This window comes from Podarcis tiliguerta (assembly GCF_965153285.1).
Source record: "Podarcis tiliguerta genome assembly, chromosome: 5".
Lineage (NCBI taxonomy): Eukaryota > Metazoa > Chordata > Lepidosauria > Squamata > Lacertidae > Podarcis > Podarcis tiliguerta.
This window is the reverse complement of record NC_139538.1, coordinates 8,965,371-8,978,579: the sequence shown is the minus strand read 5'-3', so window position 1 is coordinate 8,978,579 and position 13,209 is coordinate 8,965,371. Positions and strand designations below refer to the sequence as shown.

Sequence of the window (13,209 nt, the reverse complement as noted above, 5' to 3'; positions counted from 1 at the left end):
ATAAACATTATTCTGGGCAGCTTTCAACATTAAAAACAGAATAAAACTTCAAACAGGGCTGCCTTCAGATGTCTTCTAGAAGTCGGATAGTTGTTTATTTCCTTGACATCTGATGGGAGGGCATTCCACAGGGTGGGTGCCACCACCAAGAAGGCCCTCTGCCTGGTTAAAAGCACAAGGGGCCAGCCCTCTTTTTCACTTGGCCACCCTAACCCCTCTTCCTTGCAGGGATGTGGAGAACCAGGTGTCTGCAAGAGGAACAAGAGGCTGCAGCTTTGATAGAGACTGAGAAAAGACACAGAGATTTGGGTCTTGTAAACATCTTCGGGTGCTGGTTGATCTGATAAGAGATCAGACATCGGAAAAGTTACAAGATCTGCTCAACCTGTTTTTAAGTAAACACAAGCATTACAAAATGCCAGTAAGTCTCCAATTTCCTCCTTCTGAATGAACATAGGGAACAGTCTTATTTTATTTATGTATTTATATCCTGTCTTTTTCCCTGATGGGACTCTGTTTGTTTAATTTGCATATTGCCCTTCATTCAAAGATCACAGGGTGGTTCACAACTCTAGGCGGCTTACAGATAAAAAAAAAGAACTGCTAAACACATGGGGAGGATCATTTACTTAAAAAATTTAACAGTGACAGAATTAAAACTATATCCCTATATAAAATCTATAAAAACAAACAGATAGCTATAATTAAAGCAGCCCTTTCCTTAAAAGCAAACAGTTCCCCAAGGCCTGTTGGAACAAGGTCTTCAAGAAGAAGTCTCAGTCTTCTACTGAGTCCATCTAGATCAGTTTTGCCCTCACCACTGTGGTTCCCAAACTATCCCTCTCCCCTCATCAAGGACCACTTGAAAACGGCTGAAGTCTTGGAGAGCCACTAAATGATTTTTCTGCCTGTTGCAGCCATCGCAATGCTCTGTGCTAGACGCTGCATGGTTTTTAATGGTATTCTTATGGACATGCCACGGAACAACTGAATGAAGCTTTTGGACCCCAGTTTGCAAAGCCCTGGCCTACAAGGATTGGTAGTGGCTCTGCAGGATTGCAGCCAGCGAGTCTCTCCCACCCTACTTGAAGATGCTGCGGATTGGACCAAGGATCTTCTGCGTGCCAAACAAATGCTCTACTCACTGAGCAACAGACCTTCTAAGCCAGCCATGGTCCAGCACCCCTGAAGCTTATCACCATTCAGAAAGATGAGGCTCATGTTAACACCACATGTACTTACATACACAGATACATTAAGTATGGGACCAGGAAGAAGCTCTACCCAGGGCTAGGAAACCTTCCCTAGGTAAGAGGATTGAGCAGGCATTTAGCTTGGAGGTGATTATAAGGTTTGGGTTTAGCTCTACAGTGGTACCTCGGGTTACAGACGCTTCGGGTTACAGACGCTTCAGGTTACAGACTCCACTAACCCAGAAATAGTACCTCGGGTTAAGAACTTTGCTTCAGGATGAGAACAGAAATTGTGCTGTTATCACTGTGTCTTGCTTTGTGGGGGCATGCTTAATGCTTCAGGCACCATATTATGAAAGCCCTGATGGCCAGTGAACTACCAGCATTTAAGAAGCGCTGGACACGGGTTTTGCTGGTGCCTGCAAACCCCCTTTGGCCCAGCAGTGTCTACCTAAGCTGAAACTGGGAGGTCTGGCAGGCTTAATTAGCCCCCTAGGCCGGAGGTTGCCCACCCCTGTGGTATCATAAAAGGGTTTGTCTCCATCTGCACAAATAGACACAATATAGTTAAAGATAGCAGAGCCCTATTTTTAAAAGCAAGCTGTTCTTCCTAGGCAACATCGTTTTGCAGTGATGGAGTTTCCAGTCTGAGCAAGCCTTTGTCCAGCCTTCCCATGCTGTTCCTTTCTCTGTCTCTAGCAAAGCACTTGTCTCTGGCCACGATGAACGGGGAAATCCACAGCAGGATGGATGTCAATATTCCGCTGAATGAGCAGGAATACACTGGAACTGTCTCACTTCAATGAAACAACAGTTGCAGGCAATTCTCTGCATTTATTTTTTGCCGTTTGCGCACAAATGGACGGAAGGTTTGTCCTTCAGAATTCTCTCTCTCTCTCTCTCTCTCTCTCTCTCTCTCACACACACACACACACACAGAGAGAGAGAGAGAGAGAGAGAGAGGCTTCTATTAGTTTCTCAAAATGTGCAGAAGGAAATAAGAAAAAAAAGGGAAAGGAGATAAATGAATCCAGACTACATGATAAGGAGATAAATCTCCATACAGTTGCCAACTTATCAGAGTTGGGGGAGAGCAACTCTGTATGGTCTGCTCCTTGGACTTAACAATTTGTTTATGCATTTAAAATTTATTCATTTAAAATTTAAAATAAATAATGTCCACACTTCTGTGGAGGTTTACAAAATCAAAACAAACCCCGCACTTAAAAAGTGACATATTAAAACAATAAATGCACATTGAGGATGCAGTCTTATGCTCAGATGCCTGATACAGTAAGTCCCATTGAACTCATTGAGTCTTACTTCCAGATAGATAGATGATGATAGATAGATAGATAGATAGATAGATAGATAGGGTTGCCCTGTTAAAATATGTTGAAAAGTATGGGAGGGAAAAAATGCCTTTGCCTGGCACTGAAACGAAAACAGTGTTGGTGCCAGGCAGGCCTGCCTCTGACGATGGAACGCCACAAATGGGGTGCCACCACTGAGAAGGCTGTGGGAAGAGCAGGTTGGTCTAGGCCTAGGGAACAGCCTCTGGATCTGCGAAAGCCAGCAAACTGCCTGATGCTTGGGACTAGCACAAATAGGGTGCTATTCTCATCACCCCCATCCTTCTTGTGGTCATAGAATCACAGTTGGAAGGGACCACAAGGGTCATTTGTCCAAGCCCTTGCAATGCAGGACTCTTTTGCCCAACGTGGGGCTTGAACCCATAACCCTGAGAGTAAGAGTTTCATGCTCGACGAACTGAGCTATCCAAACATGCCTGGCAGGCTCCAGGTTTCTGGGGGCTCTTGGCCTCCTTTCCCTCCCCTCATTAACCCTCTTGGCCCTGCTCCTAAATCCAGCAATATGGCAGGTGGGGAACTTTTGGCCTGCCAGATATTTGCTGAACTAAAACTCCCATCAGGCCACAAGTAGGACAAGGACCAAGGATTGTGGGAGTTGTAGTTCAGCAACATTTGGGAGGCAAGAAGGTTCCCCACACCTGCAATATGGCACCCCCAGTTTCCTGCAGTTGCTACCAGTAGTAATTACTGGAACCATGCCTAACAATGCAGCAATAATCCTGCCCCATGAAACTTATAAAGGAGGCAGTGAGAGATTTTACTTTCTTGGGCTCTATGATCACTGCAGATGGTGACTGCCGTCACGAAATTAAAAGACGCCTGCTCCTTGGGAGAAAAGCAATGACAAACCTAGACAGCATCTTAAAAAGCAGAGACATCACCTTGCCGACAAAGGTCCGTATAGTTAAAGCTATGGTTTTCCAGTAGTGATGTATAGAAGTGAGAGCTGGACCATAAAGAAGGCTGATGGCCGAAGAATTTATGGTTTTGAATTATGGTGCTGGAGGAGACTCTTGAGAGTCCCATGGACTGCAAGAAGATCAAACCTATCCCTTCTGAAGGAAATCAGCCCTGAGTGCTCACTGGAAGGACAGATCCTGAAGCTGAGACTCCAATACTTTGGTCACCTCATGAGAAGAGAAGACTCCCTGGAAAAGACCCTGATGTTGGGAAAGATGGAGGACACAAGGAGAAAGGGGCGACAGAGGACGAGATGGTTGGACAGTGTTCTCGAAGCTACCAGCATGAGTCTGACCAAACTGCGGGAGGCAGTGGAAGACAGAAGTGCCTGGTGTGCTCTGGTCCATGGGGTCACGAAGAGTCGGACACGACTAAACAACTAAACAACAACAAATGAAACTTATTCCTAATATTGAACAACTTGCATTTTTTTAAACTGGCTCTGCTCTTTCAACAGCTGCCTGACACAACAATGTAAGTGGGGGAACTTTTTCCTGCAGGAAGATGAATCGTGGGAGAAGCTTCACCAGCTACCTGTTTATATCAAGCTGCAATAAAATGAAAGGATCATGATCAGTGCAGGGGGTGGGAGGCTGGAGTGGTGGAGATCAGATAACCGTCCCTCAGTGTATTTATTTCACAAGCTAGGTTAAATCATTTATGGTGCAAAACAGCCTTTATGGAGATGCAGGATGACAAATTCATCTATGCTCACGTTTCTCCCTGCAAAAGTGAGGATTGTCTTTTAGCGCATTGCATATGAAGTCCAGACAGACAGTCTGCGAGTCCAATTTATACACTGTCTGATGCTGCTTTTGTGTAAGCAGTGGGACCCCTCACGATAAGAGTTGAGAACAGAAATCGAAACGCAGGTCACACAGCTGACCACAGACCTTTCTTGCAGCCCAGTGCAACAAGAGACGTCGTCCACATATAACGCTTTCCACACAGACAAAGGAATGCACTGGAATGCAAAGGAGTGTCATCTGTGTTAATGCATGCAGTGTACCAAAGCCCCGGCCGTGTTATTCCTGCATTCCAAGGGGTTGGACTGGATGACCTTCAGAGCCCCTTCCAACTCGACAATTCTAGGCTTCTATGTTACTGCCAATCAGTGTTCTGCATTAGAGACAATCCGTCCAACATATGCAGTAGGAGCAACAAAAAAAGCATTGTGGGGCTCAGGGGCATAGGAAGGGGGGGCGGGGGCGGTCTGCCCCAGGTCTCATCATGGAGGCGGGGTGGACAAATTATCAAGGAACAACTACTGCCCTACTAGGGCAGTTCATAAAAAAGTTTTTTTCCCCAAAGATCCAAAGATCTTATCTTACTACACTAGGGAGTATATAGCTGTATATGAAATTTCATGCATATCAGTTAATATATTGACCCTCCTCCACGAAAATAGCTGTTTACTGGGCCATTTTCCTATCGCGAAGGCTGAAATTTCTTTTTTTTTAAAAAATTTGCTTTTTATTGAAATTTCCACAAAAAAACAAAAGACATACAACAGAGGAAAAATAAACAGACAAAAAGAAAACACTAACACGTGTGTTAACGTTGTGTAAATAAGTGGATGATACTTATAATTAATTAATAAGAGCGAAGGCTGAAATTTCAATTCAGTGGAGCATTTATTGCTCCCAACCCTAACCCTGCGGAAAGCCATCTAATTAGACTTCAGTTTGGTTTTGACATGTTTTTAGGAGGTAATTTAATTATTGTTTGATTTTATACCAATGTTATGTATCTGATGTTAGCGGCCCTGAGCCCAACTTTGGCCAGGGAGGGATTGATATAAATAAAAGTTTATTATTATTATTATTATTACTTATTATTATTCCTTTGTAAGAAAATATGAAATAACGTAAAACCAATTTTGCAGGCAAAAAAAAAAAAATTAAAAAAAATCAATGGGGGGTGACAAGAAATTTTCCTCACCAGGTACCACCTGAACTTCCTACTTTCACGCTGCCTTTTGAAATGCTGGGCTCCAGGGGCCTGTCTGGAAGGATGTACTCTGTGCTCCTGGCAGGTGAATAGCGAAGTCCTGGTGCAACAACGGTGCCGGATACCCATGCATCCAGTTGATGTCCTGGATGGGAGGGCAGCCAGTGATGCCTCAGAACATCTGGGCCCAGCCCTCTGTCAGCCCTGACAATCTGGCTAATGGCCACTTGACTGCTGAGTGACCAAATGCTTCAGAAGCCTAGTTCACACACCTACCTCACAAACCAGATTAACCAAGGAACTGACATTCACTTACTCTTTTTAAAAAACACCGACCAAGAAGCTCTGGGTTTTCAATGCAGCTTTCCAGCTCTTTGAGGAAGATTCTGGAATGGAGATAAAAGCAAAAGAGGCATGAGGAGAAGTTATGTCATTCTGCATTTGAGTGTCAAACCCCCATTTGGATCCAGGCCTGGTGGGAAATATCTACCAGAAGCCGATTGTGTATATTGTAAAGGCTTCTACATCATGTTTGGGGACCATCCTGCTACTCTCCCTCCTGCTGGCTAAAACTGATGGGAATTGTAGTTTCAAACATCCAGAGAGTGCCAGGTTGGTCTATAGCAGGGGTCAGCTGGGGGCCGGTCCACTGTCCATCAGACCTTGCAGGGGGCTGGACTGAAACAAAAAATGAACGGATTCCTATGTCCCACAAATAACCCAGAGGTGCATTTTAAGTAAAAACAGACATTCTGCTCATGTAAAAATACCAGGCAGGCCCCACAAATAACCCAGAGATGCACTTTAAATAAAAGGACACATTCTACCCATGAAAAACATGCTGATTCCCGGACTGTCCATGGGCCAGATTTAGAAGGCGATTGGGCCGGATCCGGCCCCCGGGCCTTAGTTTGCCTACCCATGGTCTATAGCTTCAGTCAAGGATGATCAGAAGTTAGCCCTGGGGACTGGTGCTGGAAGATGATTGTTTGCAAGGCAAAATTATCACATATCGAAGGCACTGCATCCATGTGGGCTGCTCCACAACTTCTGTTTTAAAGCACCCATGTGTGGTCCCAACAGAACAGCATGTCAGGAAGTGTGCAAACCTGTTGTGGAATTCATAAATCTCTGAGAGGTTTCCAAAAAGAACTTCTTTCTTGTTTGACACCGCCGTTGGGATCAAGTGAATTAAATCAGGATTGTCCATTTCAGATACATAGCCCTGTTTAAGATAAGAGGGGGGAAAGAGTTACATGGTGAGAACAAAAGGGTAAAAATATAGGTTAGGGTGCTGTAGTTGCTGCTGTTTTGTCAATTAAGAAAAGCAATGGTTTGCATATAAAGCTCAACCATGAATCTGAGCAAAGCATCACACCCACAATCTATAATAATCTAATCTGTAATAACAGTATATTGTTATTACTATTATTGAATAGTACATCCCTATTTTCATCGGAGAAATGTTGGAGGGTATGTGAAAGCTCCCTCCCATCAGTCTTCACCCTCAGTTTCCGCAAATACTCAGCTTACCTCTATTATGCTTTGAAGTTCCTCTGCATAAACCCGTTCTGTTTCTATCAGTTCATTTATTATATGGCTAAGAAAAGAGAAAGATGAGAGAGAGAGAGACTTATAGTAGTTTCTGCTGCTAAACCGTGCTTTTAAAATACATGTTGCTTTGCAGAAGGTGAAGTAATAAATTTAAATTCAAGGCTGAGCATTGCACAGTATTTTTAAAACATTATAGGTAAAGGTACACAAGGAGAAGGGGACGACAGAGGACGAGATGGTTGGACAGTGTTCTTGAAGCGACAAACATGAGTCTGACCAAGCTGCGGGAGGCAGTGGAAGACAGGGATGCCTGGCGTGCTCTGGTCCATGGGGTCACGAAGAATCGGACACGACTAAACGACTAAACGGCTAAACAACAACAACAACAAGGTAAAGATAAAGGACCCCAGTCAAAAGTGACTATGGTGTTGCTTCGCTCACTTTGCTTTCAGGCCAAGGGAGCCAGCATTTGTCCACAGACAGCTTTCCGGGTCATGTGACCAGCATGACTAAACAACTTCTGGCATAAAAGAACACCATGATGGAAGCCAGAGCGCATGGAAACGCCGCTTACCTTCCCACCACAGTAGTACCTATTTATCTACTTGCACTGGCATGCTTTCGAACTGCTAGGTTGGCAGGAGTAGGGACTGAGCAACAGGAGCTCACCCCGTTGTAGGGATTCGAACCGCCGACCTTGTGATCGGCAAGCCCAAAGACTCAGATATCCTGCCTTTCCCCTCCCACTTCAAGGAACCCAAGCCTCTTCTCCATTTTATCCTCACAACAACCCTGTGTGGTGAGGTTGTGAGTCAGTGAGTGGCCCAAAGTCACTCCATGGGTAGCTCGAATCTCAGTCCAACACAATAACCACCACACCACACTGTTGATGCAAAGTACTCCAGATTTGGAAGTAGGGTAGCCAAAGAAAAGAGAGGGTCCCTTTTCACATTGGGATATAAATTCTAGATCCTGTTCTGCCATGCCACATCCAATGAATTGATCTATATTAAACTTATTGGTCCTTTTCTTTAAAAAAAAATACCAATGTAACACAAAGCATCTTACAGCAATAACTAAAGAGCATACATTAAAACCATCATAAAGCAAAACACAGAAAAATCTAAAACAGGTTCTTTCCCCCCCTTTAAAGCAGGATTAAAAAATCCCACTCACTGAAGGAGGTCGCAGATAATTAAAAGCCAATGGCCTGGTGGAAAACAAGCATCTAAATTTATGTAATGATGGTGCCAGGCGAGTCTCCCTGAGGAGAGCATTCCACAAGTGGGTAACCACCACTGAAATGGCCTGTTCTCATGTTGCCACCCTCCAGACCTCTTGTGGATTATGGGGAATCAAGGACAAAAGGTTTGGGGTGGTAAATGTCATCAGTCAACTCCATCTGCAGTCCTGATTGTACCTGACCCTGGCAAATCATTGTTCAGTTTTGTCCCTGTTTTGCCTGGATTTTGGGTTTGCCTTCTTAAAACATTGTTTTATATGAGTAGCTGGACCCCCATTCATTGTCAGCACTAATTATTACTTCCAGGACTCCCAACACCGCTCTTCAAAACAAAGAAACATTAACAAGTGACACAAATAAGCAACGTTTAACTTAACTGCATGTGTGCGTGTGATCGTTTTCAATATGATATGATTTGGCGACAGGTACACACCACTACGATTTAATATAAACAATTCTGCTTTCTGTTTCTTGGACTGGCTCTCTACTTTGTCACATAAATGATTTATCTTACTGTATAATAAATTTGCAATGCGTCATCAGTCTGTTTTCATTGGCTGCTTCCCAAGGTTATAAAGGCAGGGGCAGGGTTCTTGTAAAAACAGTGTGATGCTGGGAGGTGGGGGGGAAAGTGAGCAAAGGAAGGTAAATATAACAGTTTTAGTCTTCTGGTGGGTGGGCGGGGAGGGAAAGAGAAGGAACTGGGGAGGGGCAGGTGGAACTGGCTGGGAGTCAAGGGGAAATGAGTGGCAATATGGGAGAGAGGGAGGTTTTAAGCATAGCAGTTTTTAGCCTCCAGTGAGGGTGGGGGGAGCCAGAGAGGAGGAGGAATTGGGGAGGGGGCAGGTGGAAGTGGCTGGGGTTAAAGGTGGGATCTGTGGTACTATGGAGGATCAAGAGGGGGTTTGGGGATGAAAGAAGGAGAGTGTGGGTTAGAGGTAGGGAGAGGTGTGTTTAAAGGAAGAGCTGTGGAAGAGAAGGAGGCTGGTTGGTCTGACACTTTTAGGCTGAACTGTAAAACGGGCCTGTCAAATCTCCAGGGTGTGGACACGATTCTTGTCCTCATGTCAGTGCACTGCTTCACCCATTTGCAGGCATCCCCTCCATGCAATAATCATAATAAAAAAGCGAATGCGTTGAGGGAGTTGCAGGGGCTGCATTTCCTAGTGCCCAGATGTTTGCACAGCCAGCTGGCTCTTGCCCCTCTGACCTCCCAGCATAGACCAGAAGTAGGATTTGGCCCTGATAGTGGAGCCTTCAGGCTCCAGATTCACATGGAGGTGGGTCCGATACACATATAGCCAGTTCCTGCTTCAGACCTTCTCTGAAGGCACCAAGGTCAGAGGGGTGGAACTGGTTAGGCCCACAGACATTGGGGTCAGGAGATGGTGGTGTACGAAGGGAATGTGGGAACAGGGCTTGTGGGATTAGACATTCTATTTGAGCACCAATGTTTGTGTGCTCTTTTAAATAAGCAAACTGTTTGGGTAAATTGTTTATTCGCACGCCCTGCCTGAAAAGCCTATGCAGGGAGATGTTTGCAGAGCAAATGAATGGAGAGGCGCTTGCGGCAAGGGGCGGAAATTGGGTGTGGGCAGCAATCTTTGATAAGGGGGTGGAGAGGCTGCAAAGATGCGAGGCAATGATAGTCTTGGGGTTGTGTTGCCAGGAGCTCACTTCCTCAGCAATACTTTATCTTGCATCTGATCTAGTCTTAGGGACTAAGAGACTCTGGCTAGAAAGCTGAAGGCCCTTTTTCACCACTCCTTCCTGTTGAAGGTCATGACGCAGGACAGAGAGGAAAATACTGGAAGTAAAACCACTGGATGCACAGGTGGCATTGTGGTGAAAGTTTTGGCTTCTGGGACCACGGTCTCTAATTCTTTGAGGAAGGGCTTTGGGGATAGATGGGTTGCACCTCACAACAGTTGGGAAGAGTGTGCTTCCTCAGAATCTCATGAACCTGATCAGGAGAGCTTCAAACTAAGTCCTGGTGGGAAGAGAGACAATATTACTTAGTATTGGGGATGATCACTTCATTGATGCACAGGAAACTGGAGGCGGTGCTACGGAAACCTGCTAAAGGGCTGGAAACTACAAGAAGGAAGCAGCTGGAGGGAAAGACTTGTGGTTTCAGCTGTCTCTATACTCAGAGCATGAGTCAACAATGTGGTGCATCAGCAAAAAAAGCTAATGCTATTCTAGGCTGCATTAACAGAAGTAAATTGCACATAGTCATAGTACACTCTATTCTACTTTGGTCAGACCACACCTGGAGTACTGTGTCCTATTCCGGCCGACAATTTAAGAAGGATATTGACAAGAAGCTGGAATGTGTGTGCAGCCAAGATGTTAAAGGGTATTTAAACCAAGCCTGATGAGGAATAGTTGAAGGAGCTGGGTTTGTTTAGCCTGGGAAAGAGGAGACTGAGAGGAGATACGGCAGCCATCTTCAGATATCTTAAGGGCTGTCACATGGAGCAATCTCTTTTTCTCCTGCTCTGGAGGGTAAGACCCAACTCGGATTCAAGTTGCAAGAAAGGAGATTCCAACTAAAACACTAGGAAGAACTTTCTGAGCTGTTTGGCAGTGGAACAGACTTCCACGAGAGGTGGTGGGCTCTCCTTCCTTGGAGGTTTGTAAGCAGAAGATGGATGGCCAACTGTCATGGATGCTTTAGTTGAGATTCTTGCATTGCAGGGGGTTGGACTAGATGACCCCTGAGATCCCTCTCAACTCTACAATTTTATTTTTCTATTAGGCTCTGATTCCAAGGAAGCTGCTACCAAGAGAAGAATAAGAAGAGAGAATGCATATGTTTGTCTTTAAGGCGTCGCAATGCTTCTGTTTGTTGTAACAAGGCTAATAGCAGCTCCCCCTCTGGAATGTGTGTCCCAAGCACACAAGTGTCTGTGCAGTGTTGGAGAATATGTTCTGGGAACAGGCAGGGAGACAGAACTGAGGCAGGAGAGTTTGGGACCCTGGAGACCCACTTTCGTTTTACGGAGGAGCATTTGGTTGGATTAGCGCAGGATGCTGCAGCACAATCACTGACAGCAGTGAGATCCTGCCAACATACAACACCTGTGCTCAGAGACCTGCACTGGTTGCTAATTTGCTACCAGTTTGCTACCAGTTCAAGGTGTTATTATTAGTATATAAAACCCCTAACAACTGGGGACCAGCTTACCTTTGAGATCACCTTACCCCACTCAACTGCTTTGATTAGCAGAACCGGCACTTAACAGGTGCCACCTAATACTTGTTCCTCATTTGTAAGAAATCTTTTTGTGTGTGTGTCGCAGCACCTACACTTTGAAACTCCTTGCCTTTTGATATCAGGCAAGCTCATCGCTCTATTCTGTTGTTTAGTCGTTTAGTCGTGTCCGACTCTTTGTGACCCCCTGGACCAGAGCACGCCAGGCACTCCTGCCTTTCACTGCCTCCCGCAGTTTGGTCAAACTCATGCTGGTTGCTATAATAATAATAATAATAATAATAAATTTTATTTATATCCCGCCCTCCCCAGCCGAAGCCGGGCTCAGGGCGGCTAACAACAATAAAACAGTACAAAAGTACAGCACAAACAACACTCTAAAATCATTCATTATAAAATTAATTAATTCAAGCCACTAGCAACCATTGGGCCAGAGCTCCGCGAAGATTGCCGAGGGAGGGAGTCAGGCTGTTCCCTGGCCAAAGGCCTGGTGGAACAGTTCTGTCTTGCAGGCCCTGCAGAAAGATGTCAAGTCCCGCAGGGCCCTGGTCTCTTATGACAGAGTGTTCCACCAGATCGGAGCCACGGCTGAAAAAGCCCTGGCTCTAGTTGAGGCCAGCCTAACTTCTCTGTGGCCTGGGACCTTCAAGATGTTTTTATTTGAAGACAAGTCCAACCATCTCGTCCTCTGTCGTCCTCTTCTCCTTGTGCCCTCCATCTTTCCCAACATCAGGGTCTTTTCCAGGGAGTCTTCTCTTCTCATGAGGTGGCCAAAGTCTTGGAGCCTCAGCTTCAGGATCTGTCCTTCCAGTGAGCACTCAGGGCTGATTTCCTTCAGAATGGAGAGGTTTGATCTTCTTGCAGTCCATGAGACTCTCAAGAGTCTCCTCCAGCACCATAATTCAAAAGCATCAATTCTTCGGCGATCAGCCTTCTTGATGGTCCAGCTCTCACTTCCATACATCACTACTGGGAAAATCATAGCTTTACTATATGGACCTTTGTTGGCAAGGCGATGTCTCTGCTTTTTAAGATGCTGTCTAGGTTTGTCATTGCTTTTCTCCCAAGAAGCAGGCGTCTTTTAATTTTGTGGCTGCTGTCACCATCTGCAGTGATCATGGAGCCCAAGAAAGTAAAATCTCTCACTGCCTCCATTTCTTCCCCTTCTACTTGCCAGGAGGTGATGGGACCAGTGGCCATGATCTTCGTTTTTTTGATGTTGAGCTTCAGACCATATTTTGCGCTCTCCTCTTTCACCCTCAATAAAAGGTTCTTTAATTCCTCCTCACTTTCTGCCATCAAGGTTGTGTCATCTGCATATCTGAGGTTGTTGATATTTCTTCTGGCAATCTTAATTCCGGCTTGGGATTCATCCAGCCCAGCCTTTCGCATGATGAATTCTGCATATAAGTTAAATAAGTAGGGAGACAATATACAGCCTTGTCGTACTCCTTTCCCAATTTTGAACCAATCAGTTGTTCCGTATCCAGTTCTAACTGTAGCTTCTTGCCCCACATAGAGATTTTCTCAGGAGACAGATGAGGTGATCAGGCACTCCCATTTTTTTAAGAACTTGCCATAGTTTGCTGTGTCTATTCTGTTTAGCACCTGCTTAAATCTTTTTCATTTAGACAAGATTATGCAGATATGGATTAACATCTCCATGTGTCTTAATCAGTCTTGAGCTCATTACTGACTTTAATTCTTCATTAAAATGTT

General features: G+C 45.0%; 1 protein-coding gene across 11 annotated transcripts in view; it reads right to left on the bottom strand.

The window, feature by feature from the left end:
* The window catches only part of MCF2L2 (MCF.2 cell line derived transforming sequence-like 2), a 206,138-nt gene that overhangs the window by 56,707 nt on the left and 136,222 nt on the right, over window positions 1-13,209 (bottom strand). For all 11 annotated transcript variants that reach the window (XM_083441929.1, XM_083441932.1, XM_083441938.1 and 8 more), the window contains 3 exons: window positions 7,010-7,076; window positions 6,586-6,701; window positions 5,793-5,862 (listed from right to left, as the gene is read on the bottom strand). In XM_083441929.1, the coding sequence (XP_083298055.1) occupies window positions 5,793-5,862; window positions 6,586-6,701; window positions 7,010-7,076 (253 nt within the window). The remainder of the gene's footprint in view (window positions 1-5,792; window positions 5,863-6,585; window positions 6,702-7,009; window positions 7,077-13,209) is intronic.